Source organism: Clytia hemisphaerica, unplaced genomic scaffold (genome assembly GCF_902728285.1).
Source record: "Clytia hemisphaerica strain Z4C2 unplaced genomic scaffold, Clytia hemisphaerica genome assembly, whole genome shotgun sequence".
Taxonomy (NCBI): Eukaryota; Metazoa; Cnidaria; class Hydrozoa; order Leptothecata; family Clytiidae; genus Clytia; species Clytia hemisphaerica.
The window spans coordinates 905,173-925,046 of record NW_027103987.1 but is presented as its reverse complement, the minus strand read 5'-3'; the positions used below and the strand labels follow the sequence as shown (position 1 = coordinate 925,046).

Sequence of the window (19,874 nt, the reverse complement as noted above, 5' to 3'; positions counted from 1 at the left end):
TCAAATCCTCAAAGATATGATTAGAAAAATATCATAACTTGCATTCTGCAACGGGTCTGCAACACGCTAATGGACCATGTTAATTGCCCTTAGTGACTGACGTCAAGATTTCAATAAAAAAGTTGCTATTTCTCTCAAGAAACACGTTTTTTTTGTTTCAATCTGCAATTTTACACAATATTCCATTTCAAAATACTTACCTAGATATAATTATGTCGAAAAAGTAATTTTTGTATTCAAAATTTAGTATATAGTATATTTAGTATATAGTAATTTAGTTAATTTTGTATATTTCAATTTCTTTGTTTATTTCAGTTTTCTTGTTTTTTATTGAGCGAGAATTTTTTTAATTTATATAATTTGTCAAGTACTTTAGGTGTGCAAACTTTCTCGAACTCAAAGGTTTCATTTTAAGTGTTCCCGTTTCATATCAGACATATATTTCATGCTGAAGAGCCTTGATGGCTGCTATACAAATCTTTTGAAAAGAGTCCAACCCTTCAAGAGATATATCATGGACTCCCAAGAATTTCCTCTGTCCTGAATAGCAGGATGCTCTCTTCTCAGGTCACTGTTTCCGTGCGAAAAACGAAATGGTGTCTGAGATCTTACTTTGGTGTCCTGCGGGCCCTAGGCGCTCGAGAAAGCGCACTTTTCTTGATATTTTGAAACGGGAAACAGGGCTAGAGATTGAGGAACTGGGCACTGCAATGGCTGATCGAGAGCTGTGGAGGGAGAGGTCCATTCGGACCTAGATCGAAGGATGATGATGATATTTCATATCAGGACAGTGTCTGCCTATTGTTAGATTATGCTGATATAAGCAAAAAATTTTTTTCTTTTTCTCTTTCTCACCAAATTTGCTCCACATTCGTGTCAATTCAATGTGAAAAAGCTTGCAAATTAATATTGCTGAGTAGGCAATCGATATCACTCTTATTTAAAAACAAAACTTTAATGAAAAATTTATGGTTTATGTTATGGTTAAAATTCTTAGGACACGCACGGTTAAAAATCAAAAAATTTCCAGCATAAGTTTAGCTCTTCTTGAATTTAAAGAGCAATATTTTCATAATTATACGTATTTTTAATTTTTTTTGAATTTTTCTAAATATATAAATCAAACCAATCAAACATTCTGTCAAGAAATGATATATACTCTTCTGTACGTCAACGCTAGATTTCCATATAAGAAGATAAGGAGTTTGAATTTTAGTCAGTCAAGTTAGAACTTGTCATCGCTACAGAGGTTTGAAAAATAGACCCCCTACAATTACTAAAATTTTCAACAGAATTTCTAGATAGGACTGTTTATTTCCAAGATTACAATAGGAATGTTTCCATCATTTTCACAACCCCTACCAGCCGGGATGAGCTGGAGTTTTTACAAGAGACTTCACTAATTGGTTATTTGAAGTAATAGAGATGACGCGTTCTTTAGAAAAAGTAACAAAATTGTTTTATTACAGGTTAACGACCAACCAAATCAAAAAAGAGCTTGTAAAAACTCCAGCATGTACCAGCCAGGGACCCTAAAAGTGAAAAGAAACACTATGAATTTCATTATCTAGTATGATTAGTGAAGTTAAAGTAAATCTGTTAAATCACGACGACGAATGAAAATTTAACAGGCTAGCGAGTTTCAACCAATCAAATTTCGTATTTTCACTAGCCTATTACATTTTTCGTCCTGGTATGCTTTACCTCAATAATATCATTTCACACGATTGATTCTTTGAGCATCACAGATATATAATATTCCACTCCATAATATCTTTTTAACGAGCTTTAGCTCTAACGATGTCAAACCGGCAATTAAATTTAGAAGAATTTCTGTATTTAAAAAACAAATTGTAAAAGATACAAAATTTGAATGATAGATATTTAATTATAAAAAAAATTTCTACATGAAAAAAATGAAAATGAAAATAAAAAAATAAAATTTCAAATAAATTCAGATTGTTTTTACAAAAAATAATATTTATGATTTTATACAACAATAAAATTAAGGTTTAAGGTTTGCCCAAGATTACTGTAAAACTAAATGCTATGTTTATTTATAAGCATTACAATTATAAGCTCAGATATGACAAAAATTTAAGCATGTGTTGAGCATTACCCTGAGCCTACGAAAAATGATTATGGCTGATTTTGGCTGGGATTTTACGGATTTTTTAGAATTTTTGCTTGGGATAAAAGCATCCTTATAAGCACCTTTCAGCCTTGTCAAGCCCTCGACCTAAGCATCTCCAAACATGTTTTCAAATATTTAGATGCTTATAAAAAACATGTACTACAAAAAACTCCGTAGAAAAAATGTGGCGTAAACGTATTTTTTTTGGATAAGATGACAAAAAGTGCCCTGGGTACCCAGGTACCAGAGCTCAACTTATTCGAGCTGTGATACTCACGGTAGACAATAATGGAATTTCTAGAAGCTCTAAACGTATAAGATATATTAGAAGGTGTAATGTAGGCTTTTAAGATTTTGATGGATTTCACTGGTCAATGAACATTCGGCTTGACTTTCTTGAAACAACAGTCATGGAGAACTTTGGTTATATTGGGCAATCACAACGTAGAACGCGTTTCAGTTTCAGATAGGTCTCTCCAACAATAAGATCGAAATTTTGTAATATTTTCGCATACAGTTGACGCTCTCTAATTCGACGTTCTACTATTCGATAGGCTCCCTTATTTTCGATAATATTGAAAGTCACCGTCAACAAGAAACTGTCATAAACGACGCTCCCTTATTCGATAAGCTCCCTTATTCGATGAAAATCCTATTCCCCTTGAAAATCGAATTAGAGAGCGTCAACTGTATTTTCCTATCATCTCAGCTTCCAACCAAAATACAACTTGATGATCCCCTAAACCAACCGGATTTGAGGTGGAGGGCTTCAAAATCCATGACGGAGAGTCCTCGTTTCCTTATAAGGAGTATAGGGATAAAAAGAAACACTCTCCGTCAAAAATATAACCCTTAAGATCCATAACTTATCATTAGCTTTTGTTGTCGATGCCAGTAGAAATGCAAAATGTCATTACTCATTTTACCAGTCACATCTTAGAATTTGTTGTCAGTTTCCAGTGAACATACAAAGTGATACCAATATCTCAACCAATCATTTTATGCTATCTCTTGTTAGAAGCCAATGGAAATACATAAAAGCTTTACTCGTAACCAATCACATCATAGCATTTCTCGTCAACTGCCAATGAAATTTCACAAATAGGGAGCCATCTATAATTCTTCATAAATTTCTTCTCCTGGTCCAGCTTCTACAAAAAAAAGTATCAATCATTTGTTATTTGCCTCACATCTCACATTAAACTTTACACCCTTGTCTCAGTGTACCCATCGATTGGCCGGCGGTTAACTTTATTAATGCAATTTTTGACTGGGGTGAGGCAACAAAATTCCGTTTTGCCCGGGCTAGAGAAGATCAATACATTTTAACCGGGTTTACTTTGATAATCTTATCGATGCTTGAAAGTACCCGTTTTTAGCAATTTCTTTCAACAGGTCATTCACATGGGCGGATTTCACCCGATGAAAGGGTGTAACTTTAACCAGATCTAACACTCTTTTTCTCTTTTACAAAGAGGCGAGCCAGTGAAATTATCCAAAATTTTTACCATCACGCAAACGTAAAGATTATTTTAATTACCTTATCGGGGAAGACTTCGTCGGGGAAAATTTTCGTCGGGGAAAAATTCCTCACTTGCTGGTAGTTGGTAAACGCATTAAGGCCGGGGAAAATTTTCGTCGGGGAAAATATTCGTCACTTGTCCAAAATTTCGTCACTTTTCCCCAGCGAAGTTTTCCCCGATAAGGTATAACAAACGCTGGCCCTGATCCCATAAGCATTAAGTATAATATCAGGGATAGTCATAGAAAATCTTTCAGAAATTGAACAAGAATGCTGAGCAAATGTACAAAGCTATATTTGCACCAGTCAAAATTCCAAACACGAAATCGCGAAATTGCTGAAATCAAGGCAAAGGTGTCTAATACACTTTGATATAGACCTTTTCTTTTGGAGATAGGATCTTTCTCCACTACAAGAAAAGGGCAATGGGTTATTCCAGAAATAGTTTGTAACCCCTATGCGAGGAGGTGCGACGTCCAGGGTGGTTTGGAAAATAAAAAATCCAGGGTGGTCTAGTTTTTTGAATGATAAAATCCAGGGTGGTTAGTATAACGAGGTCGAAAATCCAGGGTGGCAAAGAAATGGAAGAAAGAAATGGAAGAAAGAAATCCAAGGGGGTCCTGAAAAATTGGAAAAATCTAGGGGGGTCACCTTTTAAAAAATTACAAAATTTTTTCCGGAATAGTCCAATACACAAAATTTTAAATTTGGAAAGCAAAAAAGTCCCAAACACCATTTTCGAGATAGGATTTTGACAGCAGAGAAATGATATCTTAGACTAGAGACTTTAACATTTCTTCACAAAATTACGATTCAAACACATCAAAATGAATACAGTACTTGGGTAAAGAAAATGAATAATTACCTGTAGGGACTTGTGCTGCTTAAACGAAAAGAATAGAAAAATAGTCAAATTCAATTGTTAAACCTAAATTTTGGAATGCTAAACGCCTAAACGTAAGAAAAAAATTGTAGTCTTTTAGAGTGGTCTTTAAAGGCAATTAGGGGAAATATTCGACGTAATGATACTTTCTTGGCCTATTAGGAATATTCATTCGTAAAATTTAGTCTAGCTTAACTACTGTGGCTGGAAAAAAAAAGAGTAGCTTTATATAAAAAAATCTATGACCCCCTATCCACTGGAAATATTGGAAAAAGATCGTCCTAGTTAGAAAATACTCTTAATAAACTTCAACACCATCGAAAAACTACAAATGGATTTTTATTCCCGCTGGAAAAAACAGCCTTTAGTAATCCAAAATGGTTTTTAAAGATTTTGTTTTTAAATAAGAGTGATATCGTTTTTTTACTCATCAATTTTAATTCACAAGCTTTTCCACATTGGATTGACACGGATGGAGCAAGATTGGTCAGAAAGAGGGAAAAAACATTTTTTTGCTTATATCAGCATAACATAACAATAAGCAAACACTGTCCTGATATGAAATATGTGTCTGATATGAAACGGGAACACTCACGTAAAAATTAAACCTCAGAATCTCCCAAAAACTGTAGATTTTCCATTCTCATTCGTATTTAGCCTTTCCATTTTATCCCTCCAATCACTAAAAAATTATCACCATGCCACTAAAACAGGAGTGTTACATACCTGCAAATTGTGGTCGGGGTGTGTTTGGTACAGGCGGGGCGGCAACAACAGGTGGAAGGGCGGTTCCACATTCGTCATATATATCGTCACCCTCGTCATCAAAAGTTTCGATCATGTTAACGTTACTGAAATAAGACACAAAAAGATGGACACATAGTTCACGAATCAGACTTTTCGTTAATAATCTCGGGTAGACTATGCTATAGTCTAAGACGAGTTTCATCTAAGAGGAACAAACGTGAAGACGGGAAGTCTTTTCGGGGGTAGCTGTTGTCTTAAAAACGTAAACACAGACTCTATTTTCCGCCGCGCAATATATTACGTTTTAAAGTATACAAACTATGTTATATCTTGATAATATATTATAGTATATGGACGATAGCATCGTCTACTCTCGGGTACCTAATAGCTGGGGGTTGGTAGAAATCTCAAAACAAGCGGGGGGGGGTTGGAATAAGAATGTCCTGGGTACGTAAAGCTAACTCTCGCTAATTTGAACTCAAATAGGAAGTTCGAATTACAGAGTGGTTCAATTTAAAGAAAGTTCACTGCGGAATCTTCTATTGTTTGCTTATACAGTTGACGCTCTCTAATTCGACTTTCTACTATTTGATATGGTCCATTATTCCATAATAACATAGTATTGAAAGCCACCGTCAATAAGAAATTCTGCTAAACGACGCTCTACAATTCGATGCGCTCTCTTATTGGAAATTGAATTAGAGAGCTTAAAGTGGCCTGATTTTAAATTTTTAGAAAAATAAGAATTTACTTTTCACTTTGTTTTTACGGTTAAAAAAGCCTTAAGTCACATCAGATTAGGCCAAAAAAGCCAGGGTGGGAACGATTTTGGCTTTTTTTTTACACAAAAATATTTCAAATGTTAAAAGTTTTTCAGGATTTAAAAAAAAATGATTCAAAGTCGATTTTCTCAAAACAACAAAAATGGACTTAAAGCTTTTTTAATTTTGATGCGACGATTTTTGGGTTGAATAATCATACCTGGTAGCTACGTCGTTCATAGATGGTGTTGACAGTGTCGGTGTGACAGGTTCTGGCTCTGGTTCGATCTGAAAAAATAAAAATAACATAGTTTGCAGTGCCGTAGGAAGTATTTTGATATTGGTGGGGAGGGGGAGCTGAAGTTTGAGTCGATTTAAGTTAAGAAATATGGCCGGAAAATGCACTAAAAATGAATTTTTATTCGGAGAAAAAGAACGAAAAATCAGCATTTCTTTTATTTTGGAGGAAGCGGGGAGGGTGGGAGGGGATGTAAAAATGTAAAAATCTGAGTTTCCGCCCAAAATCATCGAATACATATTCGGTTTGGGAAATTTATTGAAAAAATAAGATCTTGGATAATTTGGCTACGTTGGTACGTGGCTAGACTTTTAAAAGAGTCTGAGAACTAGTTCCTAACCTCCTCAGGATCATCATCAGGGATGCCAAAATCCGATTTTAATACATATCCAACTGTAAAAGAAAGAACAAGTGATACTTTGATGGACCTACCTGGATTATGCATTTAACACGTTTATAATTGATATCTACGTGACGTGACCATTAAACAATCATTCAGAACACAAATAGTGACGATCTATTAAAATTAGTCGTTTGTTTCTTATAAAAAAACGTTTAGAAACCAAAATTTCATGCTCTTGTTCTTTCATATTCAAGACTTCGTGAGCAAAAAAACATCTCCAAAAAATTGAGTAATTTGGCTAAGAACATTGATGTATGATTATTAATAGTGATTCTTATTGATCAAGATGCTTTTTTTGAGCTGAAAAATTCATTTTTTACAAAAGTCTGCTTGAGCCATCTTTTATCTACTTTCATACAAAAAATCAGAAAAAAACAATGGTCCAATATTTCACTAAGTCCAAAAAACCCTTTTATGGCCGTTATTTTAGCTGAAATTTACCCAATTTTTTTTTCTCCAAAAATCGGGCTCCGTTACATTCGAGGATTTATAGTTATGCATCTATGTGCAAAAAATCGTAAAAAATGAAAGAGCCAATCAATCTAATACCTAAGCAATTGATAATGTGCTTATAAAAAATATCGAATTTGGCCAGTTTTTCTATAAAAAACACGCCAAACAACCAAAATTTCCTGTCTAAACACTCGTGAGAAAAAAAAACATCAATCTCATAAAAAAACTGAGTAATTTGACTGAGAACATTGATGTATGCTTATTAATAGTGATTCTTATAGATAAACATGCGTTTTTTGAGCCAACAAATTTTTTTTGCAAAAATCTGCTTAAGCCATCTTTTACCTATGATGGTACCCTTCTTTTATGCAAAAAAATAGAAAAAAATAATGATCCAATTTTTCACAAAGTCCAAAAAACCCGTTTTTTAGCCGTTTTTTGGCCCAAATTTGCCCAAAAACATTTTTTTTCGAAAATCGGGTTCTGTCACATTCAAGGGTTTATAGTTATGCATCTTTGTGTAAAAAATCATAAAGAATGTAAGAGCCAATCTCGAGAAAAGCCAATACCTAAGTAATTGATAATGTGCTTATAAAAAAATATCGAATTTGGCCAGTTTTTCTATTAAAACACGCCAAGCAACCCAAATTTCCTGTCTAAACACACATATTCTTCAAAAGTAAGCCCTCATGAGCAGAAAAACATCTATCTCATAAAAAAATTGAGTAATTTGACTAAGAACATCGATGTATGCTTTAATTAATAGTGATTCTTATAGATAAACATGCGTTTTTTGAGCCGACAAAATTTTTTTGCAAAAATCTGCTTGAGCCATCTTATACCTATGATGGTACCCTACTTTCGTGCAAAAAATCAGAAAAAATTAATGATCCAATTTTTCACAAAGTCCAAAAAACCCGTTTTTTAGCCGTTTTTTGGCCCAAATTTACCCCCAAAATTTTTTTTTCGAAAATCGGGCTCCGTCACATTTTGGGCATTGCCATTTTGCATCATTGTGCAAAAAATCAGAAAAAACTAATGAGCCAATCATGAGAAAAGCTGGTAACTAACGGACGGACGGACAGACGGACAAAGGTTAATTTATAGGACCTCCACCGGGGTAGGTCCAATAAAAAATATATTAATACCACTTGAATCTCCCTTTCCAAATTTTGCTCCTAAAAAAAGAATTTCCTTTTTCTCATCGTTATAATATACACTTTTCAAACTTTCAGAATCTTGAAAAAAATACTTTACCCTTAAGGGTAAACTAAGCCAATTACATTGAGACTCGCCCCCTTACCACTCCTCACCCTCTATAAATTGAATAAATTTCCAACTGTACTAGTACAATGCACAAAATTCATCTAACTGTAACAGACGGTAAAACTATTCAAAAAATCGCCGATGGTAGAGGTGGAACAGGCTAAAAAAATGCCGTGCACCAAGAACAAATTTTCCATGTACATTCATTACCAGTCTCCTAAAAAGCTAACCACGCCTCTAAGGGTTGATAAATGTATAGAAATTATTCTGGTCTGAACGTAGCACAAAGATAGGTAGGCTAGAGTCTACTTTTGGCTAAACTTTGCTTCTTTTTTTTATGATGCTGAGTCCAATGAAGTAGACTAGGAGTATTTGACGACGGTAACCATTTTGAGAGAAAATGTTAAAAATCCAAATAACAATAAAACTACTTGGAGATATATTCAAAAATGAGAAACAAACATCAATAACATATTTGAAATTCCTTATTCTCAAATAAAAACATTGTTTCATACTGTTTTTACCTTCCAAAAACAACCAAAATCTAGCGGACTGTTCCGCCTAAGCAAAAGCATATTACCATACACTACCGGGCCACTTAATCACACCATCCAGTCTATATAAAAGCTTTAAGTGGACCCCAGGCTAAAAGATAGGTACCTTTTCCATCACGGTTGTTTTGCACTACCATCTTGCCTTTCAATCGAAACTGTTTCGCTACTTCAACCATTGTTAGTTCATCGCCAGCTTTATAAGAAAGGTGCAGTTTGGTTTTGACAGAGCAATCTTTCGATGAGATGTACATACCACCGAGACGTGATTGTAAGATATCAAGTGTCAGCTATGGTAGAGATAAGAAATGGTGTCAATTACACTTGGGAGATAAAAATGCCGAGTGACCAAGATATCGAGTGACAGCTATTATAGAGATAAGAAATGGTGTTGATTACACTTGGGAGATAAAAATGCCGAGTGACCAAGATATCGAGTGACAGCTATTATAGAGATAAGAAATGGTGTTGATTACACTTGGGAGATAACATTGTTTTGAGAGTGTGACCGAGATATGAACATAGATATAAAACCCGAAAGGCTAGATGTCGTGCTTTGAGCCATCGCAGGCAAAAACTAGCCGTATTGTATAAGGGTTGCAAAGCGATCCAGACTCCCCCTCAATTCGCAAGTTGGTAGCAAAAATAAGAGACACTCTAAAAATCCCTCTAATAAAGCCGCTATACAGACAGGGTCGTAAGAGCCTTAATGCCCCAAACACACCATATAATCCACGGCGGCACAACACCCGCCGCCCGCCCGCCGCGCATCGCTCTTTTTTTTCCTTCTAGTTATTCTAGTGTAAATGGTGCCTTAATAAAATCGAACGATATTAGTCGAACGATCGAACATTTTTATTCGAATCACGAATCGTCTGTCGAAATCATCAAAACATAAAAATAAAACAAAAACAAAAATGTACAATGATGGCTTGTTGGGCAGTTTTGATTTATTTCTTGACAAATTCGACAAATTTGATTACCTCCGTACTTCTTTATCATAGAATATCCACTTGGTTTTGCAAGGTAAGTTTCGTTCACTAAAAGAGCACTCCTCCCGCCCGCCCGCGCGACTTGCAAAAACCTCTCATTAATTGACCTTATTTGATACTTGATACTTTTGCTGTTAAAATTCAAGGGATGATGAAGATCCTTTCTGTGAACGTTCAAACTAATTTTTTTCCATTTAACAGCAAAATAAACATTTAAAACCGAAGAACCACTGCTTAGATTGCTTAGATGCGTGCCGCCCGCGCGGCAATTTGATCAACTTCAGATTCTAAGCCCGTGTTTCGGCTTCCGGTAATTTTGTTGCTGTTCACTGTTAGGGTACACCATTTTAAAACGGCATTTTTCGCAGTCCTAGCTACCAAACCGAGAAAGTTTTCGTGGCTTCAAGACAAACCATTCAATGTCATTTTGATAAAATCATCGGTTTGAAGATGTGATTTATATAGCAAATTTTATAGCAAATTTTCGCTTGGGATAGAAGTTAAAGGTACGTGCACAATATAGCAAAACTGCTTCGCTCATAAATTCGCTTTGCAAAAAGTGAATATCGGAAAAAATATTGTTGCTATTGTTTTCGAAACCCCGCGAAGCTTCTGATTGCTCAAGCGCTGAAATTCTATTGTAATGTCACGTGATTTAGGTAGGATTGCCTACCAAACCACGGCACACTTTTCAGCAAGAGTACGCCATCTAGCCCTTCGGGCTTTATAAATCTATGGATACGAAGTGAATGACATCTATTATAGAGATAATTTTACAAGATAAAAATACTGAAGATATAATAGCCATTTCCGAACAGAAAATGTCAAAAAAGTTAAGTTAAGTCAAGTTGAGAAAATCTTAAAGTGGTTTTTTTAAAGTGAAAATGCTTCAAATGACAATTTGTTTCTCAGAATCGCGAAACTCATGACAGTTGAATCTCGAATAAGTAGTATGTGGCTTAGCGAGTACCTCACCAAAAACCGGGATATTTCATTCCATTTCTTAGTTAGTTCCACTTTGAAGATTTCGGAAAAATAGAATCCTTTCAAGTGCTTTGACGCAAATTCGATTTTTTCGCTACTGCATGAGCTTTAAAAGTTAAAAGTGACGTCAAAAAATCGAATGTTCTGAGCCCGAAAACGTGGGCTCCAAACATTCGAAAAAGTCGCAAAGTGGAATAGATATTGAGTAGAAAAAACGCGGGTGACATCTAGTATAGGCTATATGCGACTAAACAGTACCATTTTTAACCGGTCACGTGTAGTAGAATTATTTTGTTTTTCGAGTTCTTGAAATATTTTTCTCTGCTCTAAATCTAACCTGGAGTCGTATGTATAATACGATTAAACAGTAACTTAGTTGTTAAACTATGAAGATACAATAACTGTTATGGGATAATATTGTTTTTGTAAAAATTAGTAGTCGACGCTCTGTAATTCGACGTTTACTATTTCATACGCTTCATTATGAAGGTCACCGTCAATAAGAAACTCTCTTAAACGACGCTCTATCATTCGTTCTTATTCGATGAAAATCAAATTCCCCGATTCAGAGAGCGTCAAATCCCAATGGGCACAAACGTCTTTTGGACGTCTAATGTACGTTTGTAGGGCGTCCAAAGGTCTTAATGCCGTCCATTGAATGTCCATACGACGTTGCGTGCCCATAGGGATGTACTTGTACATACAACACTCACGACCTTATAATTTTCCTTAGCGTATCCTAACCCTGTAGTACCTGGTGACTTCACTTATGGAGAAAAATTCTGGTTAATTAAATACATAGGGGTGCCAACTGGGGAAGGTTTCTCAAAATTACAATAGGAATGACTCTACCATTTTTACAACCCTTACCAGGAAATTACCAATAAATTTCATCTAGTATAATTATCATTTTCACACGGTTGATTCATCGAACTATGGAGGAAGTTTTTGGTTAATTAAATACATAAGGGGTGTCTACTGTGGAAGATACAAATGTACTATAAGGTTAAATTGCCTTAAGTTTCCTCGTCTAGTTTGCTCGTTAATCAAGGTTAATCAATGTTGCTCGAAATCTATTTCACTTACACCGAATGTGCTGAGTTCTTTATTTCGTCGTTGTCGCTCTTTCGCTTCAGCTTTTTCCTGTTTCTTCTTCTCTTTTTCTTTCTTCTTCTTATCCTTCTTATCGTCATTGTTGGTACTATGCGAAAGAAATCGTCGATATTATTACAATGCCACAAAGTATAATCTCGCTTGTTGAAATGTGCGCGCGGTCTACTAAATTGGTCACTATATGGCTAAACATTTTTGAAAATTCAGTGTTTTTTAGTGGCTCGTGCATGACTACATGAAACCACCAATTCTCGTGTTCCCTCAGATCGCTCCACTTTCGGCGCTAAATCCTCGCATTGCTCCTTTCGTAAAATTAGCGCTTTTAGAAGAAGTCGTTGCAGTGCTAATCTTTCACTAGTTTTTGAAGGCATACTCCAATACTACGCAAATCAAAATATTATGGTCACGTGTCTGCGATTTGATTGGTCGAGCGGGAAAGTTTACTGTTCTCTTCGGTTAACAAACCCTTATAAGCCAGTATCCATAAAGTGAGATATTTGAGTGTGAGGTAACACAAGGTACATCGGAGTCTTCATAACTCGAGACTCTTAACTCGAACTAGTTTTCTGGTTCCTTCAGCTAACAATGGCTTATAAACCAATCTCCGTAACTCGGAATTTCCAACCTAGACCACTTTCAAGCTGGCAGTGATTGAACCACTGCATCAACCTTAATAAAGTGAGGGGTTCCCAAAACAAAAAATCTCTAAAAAGGGCCTCATATTTAGGTAGAAAGGCCACCCACCCACCTTTTGCTCGCTGCTCTTTTTTTCATTTTCGAGTTTATGAAGAGTTTTCAGACTACCCAAGCTTTCACGGGGACGCGTCTCTATCTTATTTACCCTTAGCAAAGATTTAAAATTCTGCATTTTTACTGGAATTGTACAGGTTTGTGTCGCCCTTTAGGGTGCCTTTTTGGAACCTGGTAGTCCCTGTAAGGGTTGAAAAAATCTAAAAAAATTAAAACCTCAGAACGAATTTGGGTAAAATGAGTCCCAATAAGGGATAGTGAAAATTTCCTTTTTTCCACCTTTTTAGTACCGCAAAGGGTCCAAAAGTTAAAAGTCAGGCGGCAAATACCCGTCAGCAACCCTAGTACTCCCGGGACTAGGCTACTGGCTCCCACTAACGGTTTCTTACTACTTATACTACCTGCGGTTTTGTAGAGGTCTGCGATTCGGACTACCCCGGGACTGAGTACTTTAATGGCAGAAACTTTCGCGTTTTTCGCGATTTTAATCCTTTTTCACGAAAGTTTCTGCCAGGTAAGAAATTAAACCTGAAAAACGCGAAAGTTTTTTTTTCGCGAAAAATAAATTTTCCTACTCAGTTTTGCACTGTTTGCTAAATTTTTGCGTGTTTTATGAGTTTTTGTAACCAAAAAAGGTAAATTTTATATGAATTCGCGAAAGTTCTATCTGTGAAATTTCGGCTAAAAACCATAATTCGCATCGCGAAACTTCCCATAAAGTAAAGTAAAGTAAAACCTTACACATTATAACATAACTGGTACCCATTTAATCCAAATATAAAGCAGAAAACAAATTCCAAAAATATGCATCATCTTTAACTTAAGATTTAAGCCATACAAAAAAAAATAACACGAATGACCTTATGTCAAAGTGTGCCATGTCATATTGGATTAAAACAAAAATTTAAAAATTCAATTTCATTTCTTTCGAAACTTTTCGGTGTTCATACCATCATCAGGTACATAAAAATGATCACATCATTTTAATTTGAATGATCTTAAAAGATTTACTTTTTCGGAGCTTGTTTTTCGCTTTATATTTTGAATGTTTCGGCTGGTAAATCATTTGAGGGCTCCAGTCATGAGACAAATTGCACCTTAAGGGCTCTGGTCAAAGTGAAAAATCAATTTTAGAATTTGAAGATAAAACCTTATGTTTTCGCTTCTTTGACATGTTTAAGAACAAACTGCCACACAAAAAAAGCCTAATCACCTCGGGGAAATCATTTTATTGTTTCAAACTTTTTTTAAGTTAATGACAAATAATTTCTTTATTTAGATTTTTTCGGAAAATAGCTGTTTTCGTATGGAAATTTGGTGAAGAAAATTGCCAAAAATTAGGTTTTTTGGAGATTTTAAAGGAAAGATACTTCCACAAAAATTTTTCGAAATTGTATTTTTAGATACTAAATAGAACTGAACCAAAAAGAATTCCAATTTTTTTGATTTTTACCGAGATTAGGGCTTTGAAAGGTGAAATACTCTTCTTCGAAAAACTCTTCGTTTTCTTCTTCATTTAATTTTTTCATTTCAATTTTTCGATTTTTAAATTCTTAAAAGGTAGGTTTAACAGGACATATAAAAAAAGTTATACATTAATCTTTTTAAAATGCAGAAATTGCCATTTAAATTGGTGTAAAATCGAAAAATTTGGTATGTTCAGAGCCTTTAATCTAAGTGCTCTCAACCCCTTTTAGTATACAAGAAAAATCATACCTAACATCAGCGTTGGATGCATCTACGGCAGCCGAAGAAATTCCAATAGTTCTTTGTGGAAGTGGTATCGCATTTGGTGTGGTAGTTGTTGGTGATATCAAGCTATTGTTGTCTAGGTTTCTCAAATTGTTCTTGTTTGCTGTCAGAATGTCTTTCAACCAGGACTCCAAGTTATAAGGGATCTAAAAAATTAAAAATTTAAAGCGGTCAAAAACATTCTCTAAGAAAGCATAGAGATCAGGTGTCAGCTCCAAACACTGACATTCATTTTGTATTTAAAAACCCAAACAAATCTATATACGCCATCTTTGATTGGAGTCTTTAGACAAGTGCTGAGAGAGAGCGTAATAAAAACAGGAATAACGTCTAAATGGTAGAGTTGAGGCTCTCTAATTCGACGTTCTGCTATTCGATGCGCTCCATTATTCGATATTATTGAAAGTCACCATCAACAAGAAATTCCCTTAAACGACACTCTTTTATTCGATAAGTTCCCTTATTCGATTTTGTTTTCCCAAATGAGATGTATTTCCTACCTGGAACTTTTCCGGGGGTAATTTCACAAAAGTTTTTTCTGTTTTAATTGGTGCATGATCGATCTTTGGTATTGGTAGAGTCGAGGGTGGTTGGATAGGCGGCCGCCCTGTTTGCGCTAGTTCATTGCCTCCTACGTCATCGTAGATTTCTTCTGCAACTGGTGCCTGTAATGAAAACAAGCAACATGCTGAATGGACTTACCTAATGATTAACATCAGATGAAAATAAGAAAAAAGTGACAATAATTGTACAAAAATTCAGAATGGAAAAATAAAGCTTGTGTGTTGAATAATGAAAAATGGTAAAAAGGAATTTCCCCAAATACGAAAATCACTTAAACCATTCAGGCCCAAAAAACCTTTTAAGCTGTTTTTGGCCCAAATTTTCCCAAAAAAATTTTCCTTAAAAATCTGGCTCCTTCACATTTTGGGCATTGCCATTTTGAATCATTGTGCAAAAAATCAGAAAAAAATTATGAGTCAACATTGAGAAAAGCTATATTTTCTTATTTGGTTAAAGGGAATTTCCCCCAAATACGAAAATCCATTTTTGAAGGCGAATAAGAATTTTCCAGGAAAAACCACTTCAGCCATTCTTTAGAGAATCTTGCCCTCCATCTTTGTACAAAAAATTAGAAAAAAGTAATGACAGGATTTTGCACAAAGTCCAAAAAACCCTATTTTTAGGCAGTTTTTGGCCCAAATTTGCCCAAATATATTTTTTTTTCGAAAATCGGGCTCCGACACATTTTAGGCATTACCATTTTGCATCATTGTGCAAAAAAATCAGAAAAAAATAACGAGTCAACATTGAGAAAAGCTATATTTTCTTATTTGGTTAAAGGGAATTTCCCCAAAATACGAAAATCCGTTTTTTAAGGCGAATAAGAATTTTCCGGGAAAAACCACTTCAGCCATTCTTTAGAGAATCTTGCCCTCCATCTTTGTACAAAAAAATCAGAAAAAAGTAATGACAGGATTTTGCACAAAGTCCAAAAAACCCTATTTTTAGGTAGTTTTTGGCCCAAATTTGCCCAAATAAATTTTTTCTCAAAAATCGGGCTCCGTCACATTCTGGGCATTGCCATTTTGCATCATTGTGCAAAAAATCAGAAAAAACTAATGAGCCAATCCTGAGAAAAGCTGGTAACAGACGGACGGACGGACGAACGGACGGACGGACATGGGTTAATTTATAGAACCTCCACCGGGGTACCCGGAGGTAGGTCCAAAAAATATATGAAATTTAATGCTGACTAGATACATGTTTTTTATAAGAATAAACTATATAAGAACATAAGGCTTCGATGGCTAAAATGTTAAGAACAAATTAAGAACATTTTTAGGCTTTGGGGACTCTAAAACACCCGATTTCTTAGAAAAACGCAAAAAATTACCTACAAAATGGCGAAAATAAGAGCATGTTAAGAACATTTTTACTCATCCTCTAGCGAAAAGGGTTTCTTATAGAAAACATATCTTAAGAAGTCTGCGATTCAGGTGAGCGTTATCAGAATCATTAAAAAACGAACTAAGGGACTGAACAGAAGTTTGGAAAGAACATACTTGAATTATCACTTACCTGACCTACATCATCATATATCTCTTCCCCTTGCTCAGGAGCCGGACCACTACCGGTGGGAGCAGGAAGCTGACCGATCGGTGCCGGCAGCGGATTACGGTTTAACATGGATGGTGGTACTCTGGAAGCAGTACTGATGGGGGCAGGTGGAGCTGGCCCCCTGTTAAGAGGTACAGGAGGGGTAGGAGCTTGACCAGGACGGGCAGGTGTCTGTGTGACGGTAGATGGTGGCGGGGGCGGTGGAAAGCTACCTACATCATCGTATAATTCATCTGAAAAAATAACAAGCCAGTTTTACATTTATATGATGGCTAGATGTTCAAATTTCAAAAAGATTTCTCAATATTTACCAGCTTTCCATAAAAAATCTTTGCAGCAGAATTGGCGAATCGCCCAGTTCACCGAAATCTCTAGCGAAAACCTCACCAGAAACCGGGAATTTTCATCATTTTTTAGCCGTGACGTCTAATATAGGCTACTAAATCTCTTGCCTCCAAAAATTCTTCTCTTAACCCATTGTGCGCGCTGTTTTTTTGAAAAAGTTGAAATTTTTCTAATTTTTTTTTTTGAAACTCAAACATTTAAAGTGCCATAAAAGCTTGTAGCTTTTGATTTAGAAGATGATTTTGGTACCATTGGAAAACTATTTTTATACTCTTTCTAAAAGCATTGGCTTTATCTCCCTTTAAATCAAGCGGTCAGGAGCTGAGACTTGTTTTGGATGCATATACGCGTCCCTCGTGGTCTAAGGGTTAAGTTATACTTTCTTCCTCAGATTTGAAGGGAATTTTTTTGTACCATTATGTGGTTTAAATTATTTTTATAGCGTCAACAGAGTTGCTAAGGGTTCAGCCCGAAAAATTACCAAAAAATAAGTTGCTTAGCAACACCGGGGCCCTCGATTTCAACAGCAAATTTTCTTATTCGGAGCAACCATTATCATGTTTCGAAGAAGTTCAAATGATTCATTTAATCAATTAAGCACAGAACGTTGTTTCAACGTCCATCTAATGTTCACAACGTCCATATAACGTTAGATGAACGTTGAACAACGTTGTGTGTCAGCTGTGAGTTTTTAAGGAACATTATAAGCAACTCTAGCCTTGAATTTCTTTGATTGCTAGATTAAGGGAAGAAATTTTCGCTGCATTAAATTTCGCGGTTGGGGGGGGGGGGATTTTTGTTTAAAATATGGCTTATTTTGCCCTAAAAACACCAATTCTAAAGGTGATTCTCTAAATCATGAGAATATTCTTGTTTCGCGGAATTTAATTTCACGGATTTGTTAAAAAACCGCGAAAATAAATTCCGCGAAAATTTGTTCCGTGAAAATTTCTTTTCTTTGGTTACTAATTAAAAAATGTGTACCTTGTTGAGCCACTGGGTGATCTTGAACGTCGTCATAAATTTCATCTTGAATGACTTCATCATTTACCGATTCCGTTTGAGTACTAGGTATCTGAACTCTTTGAGATTGTTGAGCTGGAGCCACACCTTGTACATCATCATAAAGCTCTTCCTCCACAGCATCAGCCACAGGTTGCGGTTGCGGCGCTTTTCCGCCGAATGGTGCCACTGGGGCCGGTACCGCTACGGGGCTTGGTCCTTTTGTTATCGGTGATACCGGTGATTTTAATGCTGTTTCTGTTGGTATGACGGGTTCACTGGAAGGATTCAGTGGTCGAACAGCAGGTATTGGTTTTGGAGGTTTGGGCCCTAGGATAGGCTGCTTTATATAAAAGAAAACGACAAAATTCTATACTACCTTTCTCGTAATCTCCGAGTAGATTCTGATACTCCGCGCATGACACGCATTCACTCTAAAGGCCATGGCTCCGTAAGAGAACTTGCCCCGGTTGGCGCACCGCTTTGATCTTTTTCATCCAGATTTGTGATAAATATTAAACGAGCTTATGAGCGCGGTGATTGGCAAAAGCAAAACAATCGCACCAAAATCAATGGCCAATCAAAAAGATAAACATTAGAACCCAGTCGCTTTCGCTTTCGTTTTCGCTTTTGATTCAATTAAAAGGCAAGGCGGTTTTGAATGTTTTGGTAGGATAACCAGGTCAGATCCTCACATTCGCAATATCTCTTTAGAACAGAGCGTGGAATACGAAGAATAGATAATCTGGAATAAAATGAATTCAACAAAACAGGCCTACCTGATGAATGGATAAAGTCTGTGGATCCAATTTCCTCGGCAAGGAATCTGGTTTTTTTACCGGTTGTGGCTTTTTAAATGTCGACAATTTCGGAGGACTTCCTGGTTCGGAAGACGAGTTTGAAGCAAAACTTCCACCACTTTTCGTGTTACGTCGCCGAACAGGCGGTTCGTCCTCACCTGCCGCTAATTTTTCAAATAGTTTTAATTTACTGTTCCGTACAGATCCAGTAGGCAGTGAAGCACGTTCTTTTTCATTTTTAATCTGGTCTGCAGATTTGTCTTCAACGACTTTCACTTTTAACTCATCATCTGTTGGCGGCTTTTTAGGCACTGCGGGCGGTGTTTTGTTCACCGCCCGCGTTTTATCTTTCTCTTGTTGTCTTTGAACGGGCGGTTTTAAATTTACATTTTTTAGTTCTGATTTATCATCTGTAGACACTCCATTGGGCGTTGGTCCACCATTGGGCGTTTTTGAGCTTTTAAGTTTGAAAGTTGATAGTTCATTAGCAGAAATTACTGGTTTAGTTCCTTTAGGTAAATTTTCATTCGCAGCAAGAAAGCTAGGCTTTTTAACTGGTTTAGCTTTATTATTATTGTTGCTACCTCCATAAGGTTTTGGACCAATATTCAATGGTTTGTGATCGAAAGTCTTGGCGGCCGCCCTGACTGTACTCATTTTTTCATTGTAAAGTTATTCTTTAGTTCCTGAAAAATTAAAAAAAAGAAAACAATGAAATAGCATCTATAATTTAAAGCAGTGAGACTCTCTGATTGCCACATTACACTTTACAATCAAAAAGAGTATGAGTAGGTGAAAAATATTAGTTAGTCAGTTATCCAGTCATTTCCTCAGACATCCCCTTCTCACAGACCCACTGGGACCCCTTCCCAATGAAAAAATTGGCCAAAATATCGTCCCCAGCGGAAAATTATACTCTAACTTTTGTTCCCGCTGAAAAGAAACAGATAAGATAATCCTCACTGCAAATATTGTGCAATTTTTTCCATCCCCATTG

General features: G+C 36.0%; 1 protein-coding gene across 3 annotated transcripts; it reads right to left on the bottom strand.

The window, feature by feature from the left end:
* Positions 1-1,815: 1,815 nt before the first annotated feature.
* Positions 1,816-19,594, bottom strand: LOC136811140 (uncharacterized). Of its 3 annotated transcripts, none has more exons than XM_067067753.1 (12): positions 18,857-19,594; positions 18,060-18,420; positions 16,692-16,963; positions 15,110-15,274; positions 14,574-14,755; positions 12,081-12,195; positions 9,128-9,308; positions 6,686-6,738; positions 6,268-6,335; positions 5,266-5,390; positions 4,522-4,539; positions 1,816-3,285 (listed from the first exon to the last, which is right to left on the bottom strand). In XM_067067753.1, the coding sequence occupies exons 1-12, from the start codon at positions 19,532-19,534 to the stop codon at positions 3,248-3,250; spliced, it is 2,256 nt and encodes a 751-aa protein (XP_066923854.1). In that variant the 5' UTR covers positions 19,535-19,594; the 3' UTR covers positions 1,816-3,247. The 3 variants fall into 3 exon arrangements, with proteins under 3 accessions (XP_066923854.1, XP_066923855.1, XP_066923856.1); XM_067067754.1 differs by having other exon boundaries at positions 4,522-4,536; XM_067067755.1 differs by having other exon boundaries at positions 18,060-18,417.
* Between the last annotated feature and the right edge of the window lie 280 nt (positions 19,595-19,874).

Bases quoted from the DNA above. Each gene is read 5' to 3' on its own strand.
- LOC136811140 (XM_067067753.1), bottom strand. From the start codon at position 19,534: ATGAGTACAGTCAGGGCGGCCGCCAAGACTTTCGATCACAAACCATTG. The intron at 18,421-18,856 runs GTAGGCCTGTTT...TTTTATATAAAG, and splicing joins AGACTTTATCCATTCATCAG to CAGCCTATCCTAGGGCCCAA. The intron at 6,739-9,127 runs GTACCTATCTTT...TTTCTTTTACAG, and splicing joins AAACAACCGTGATGGAAAAG to TTGGATATGTATTAAAATCG.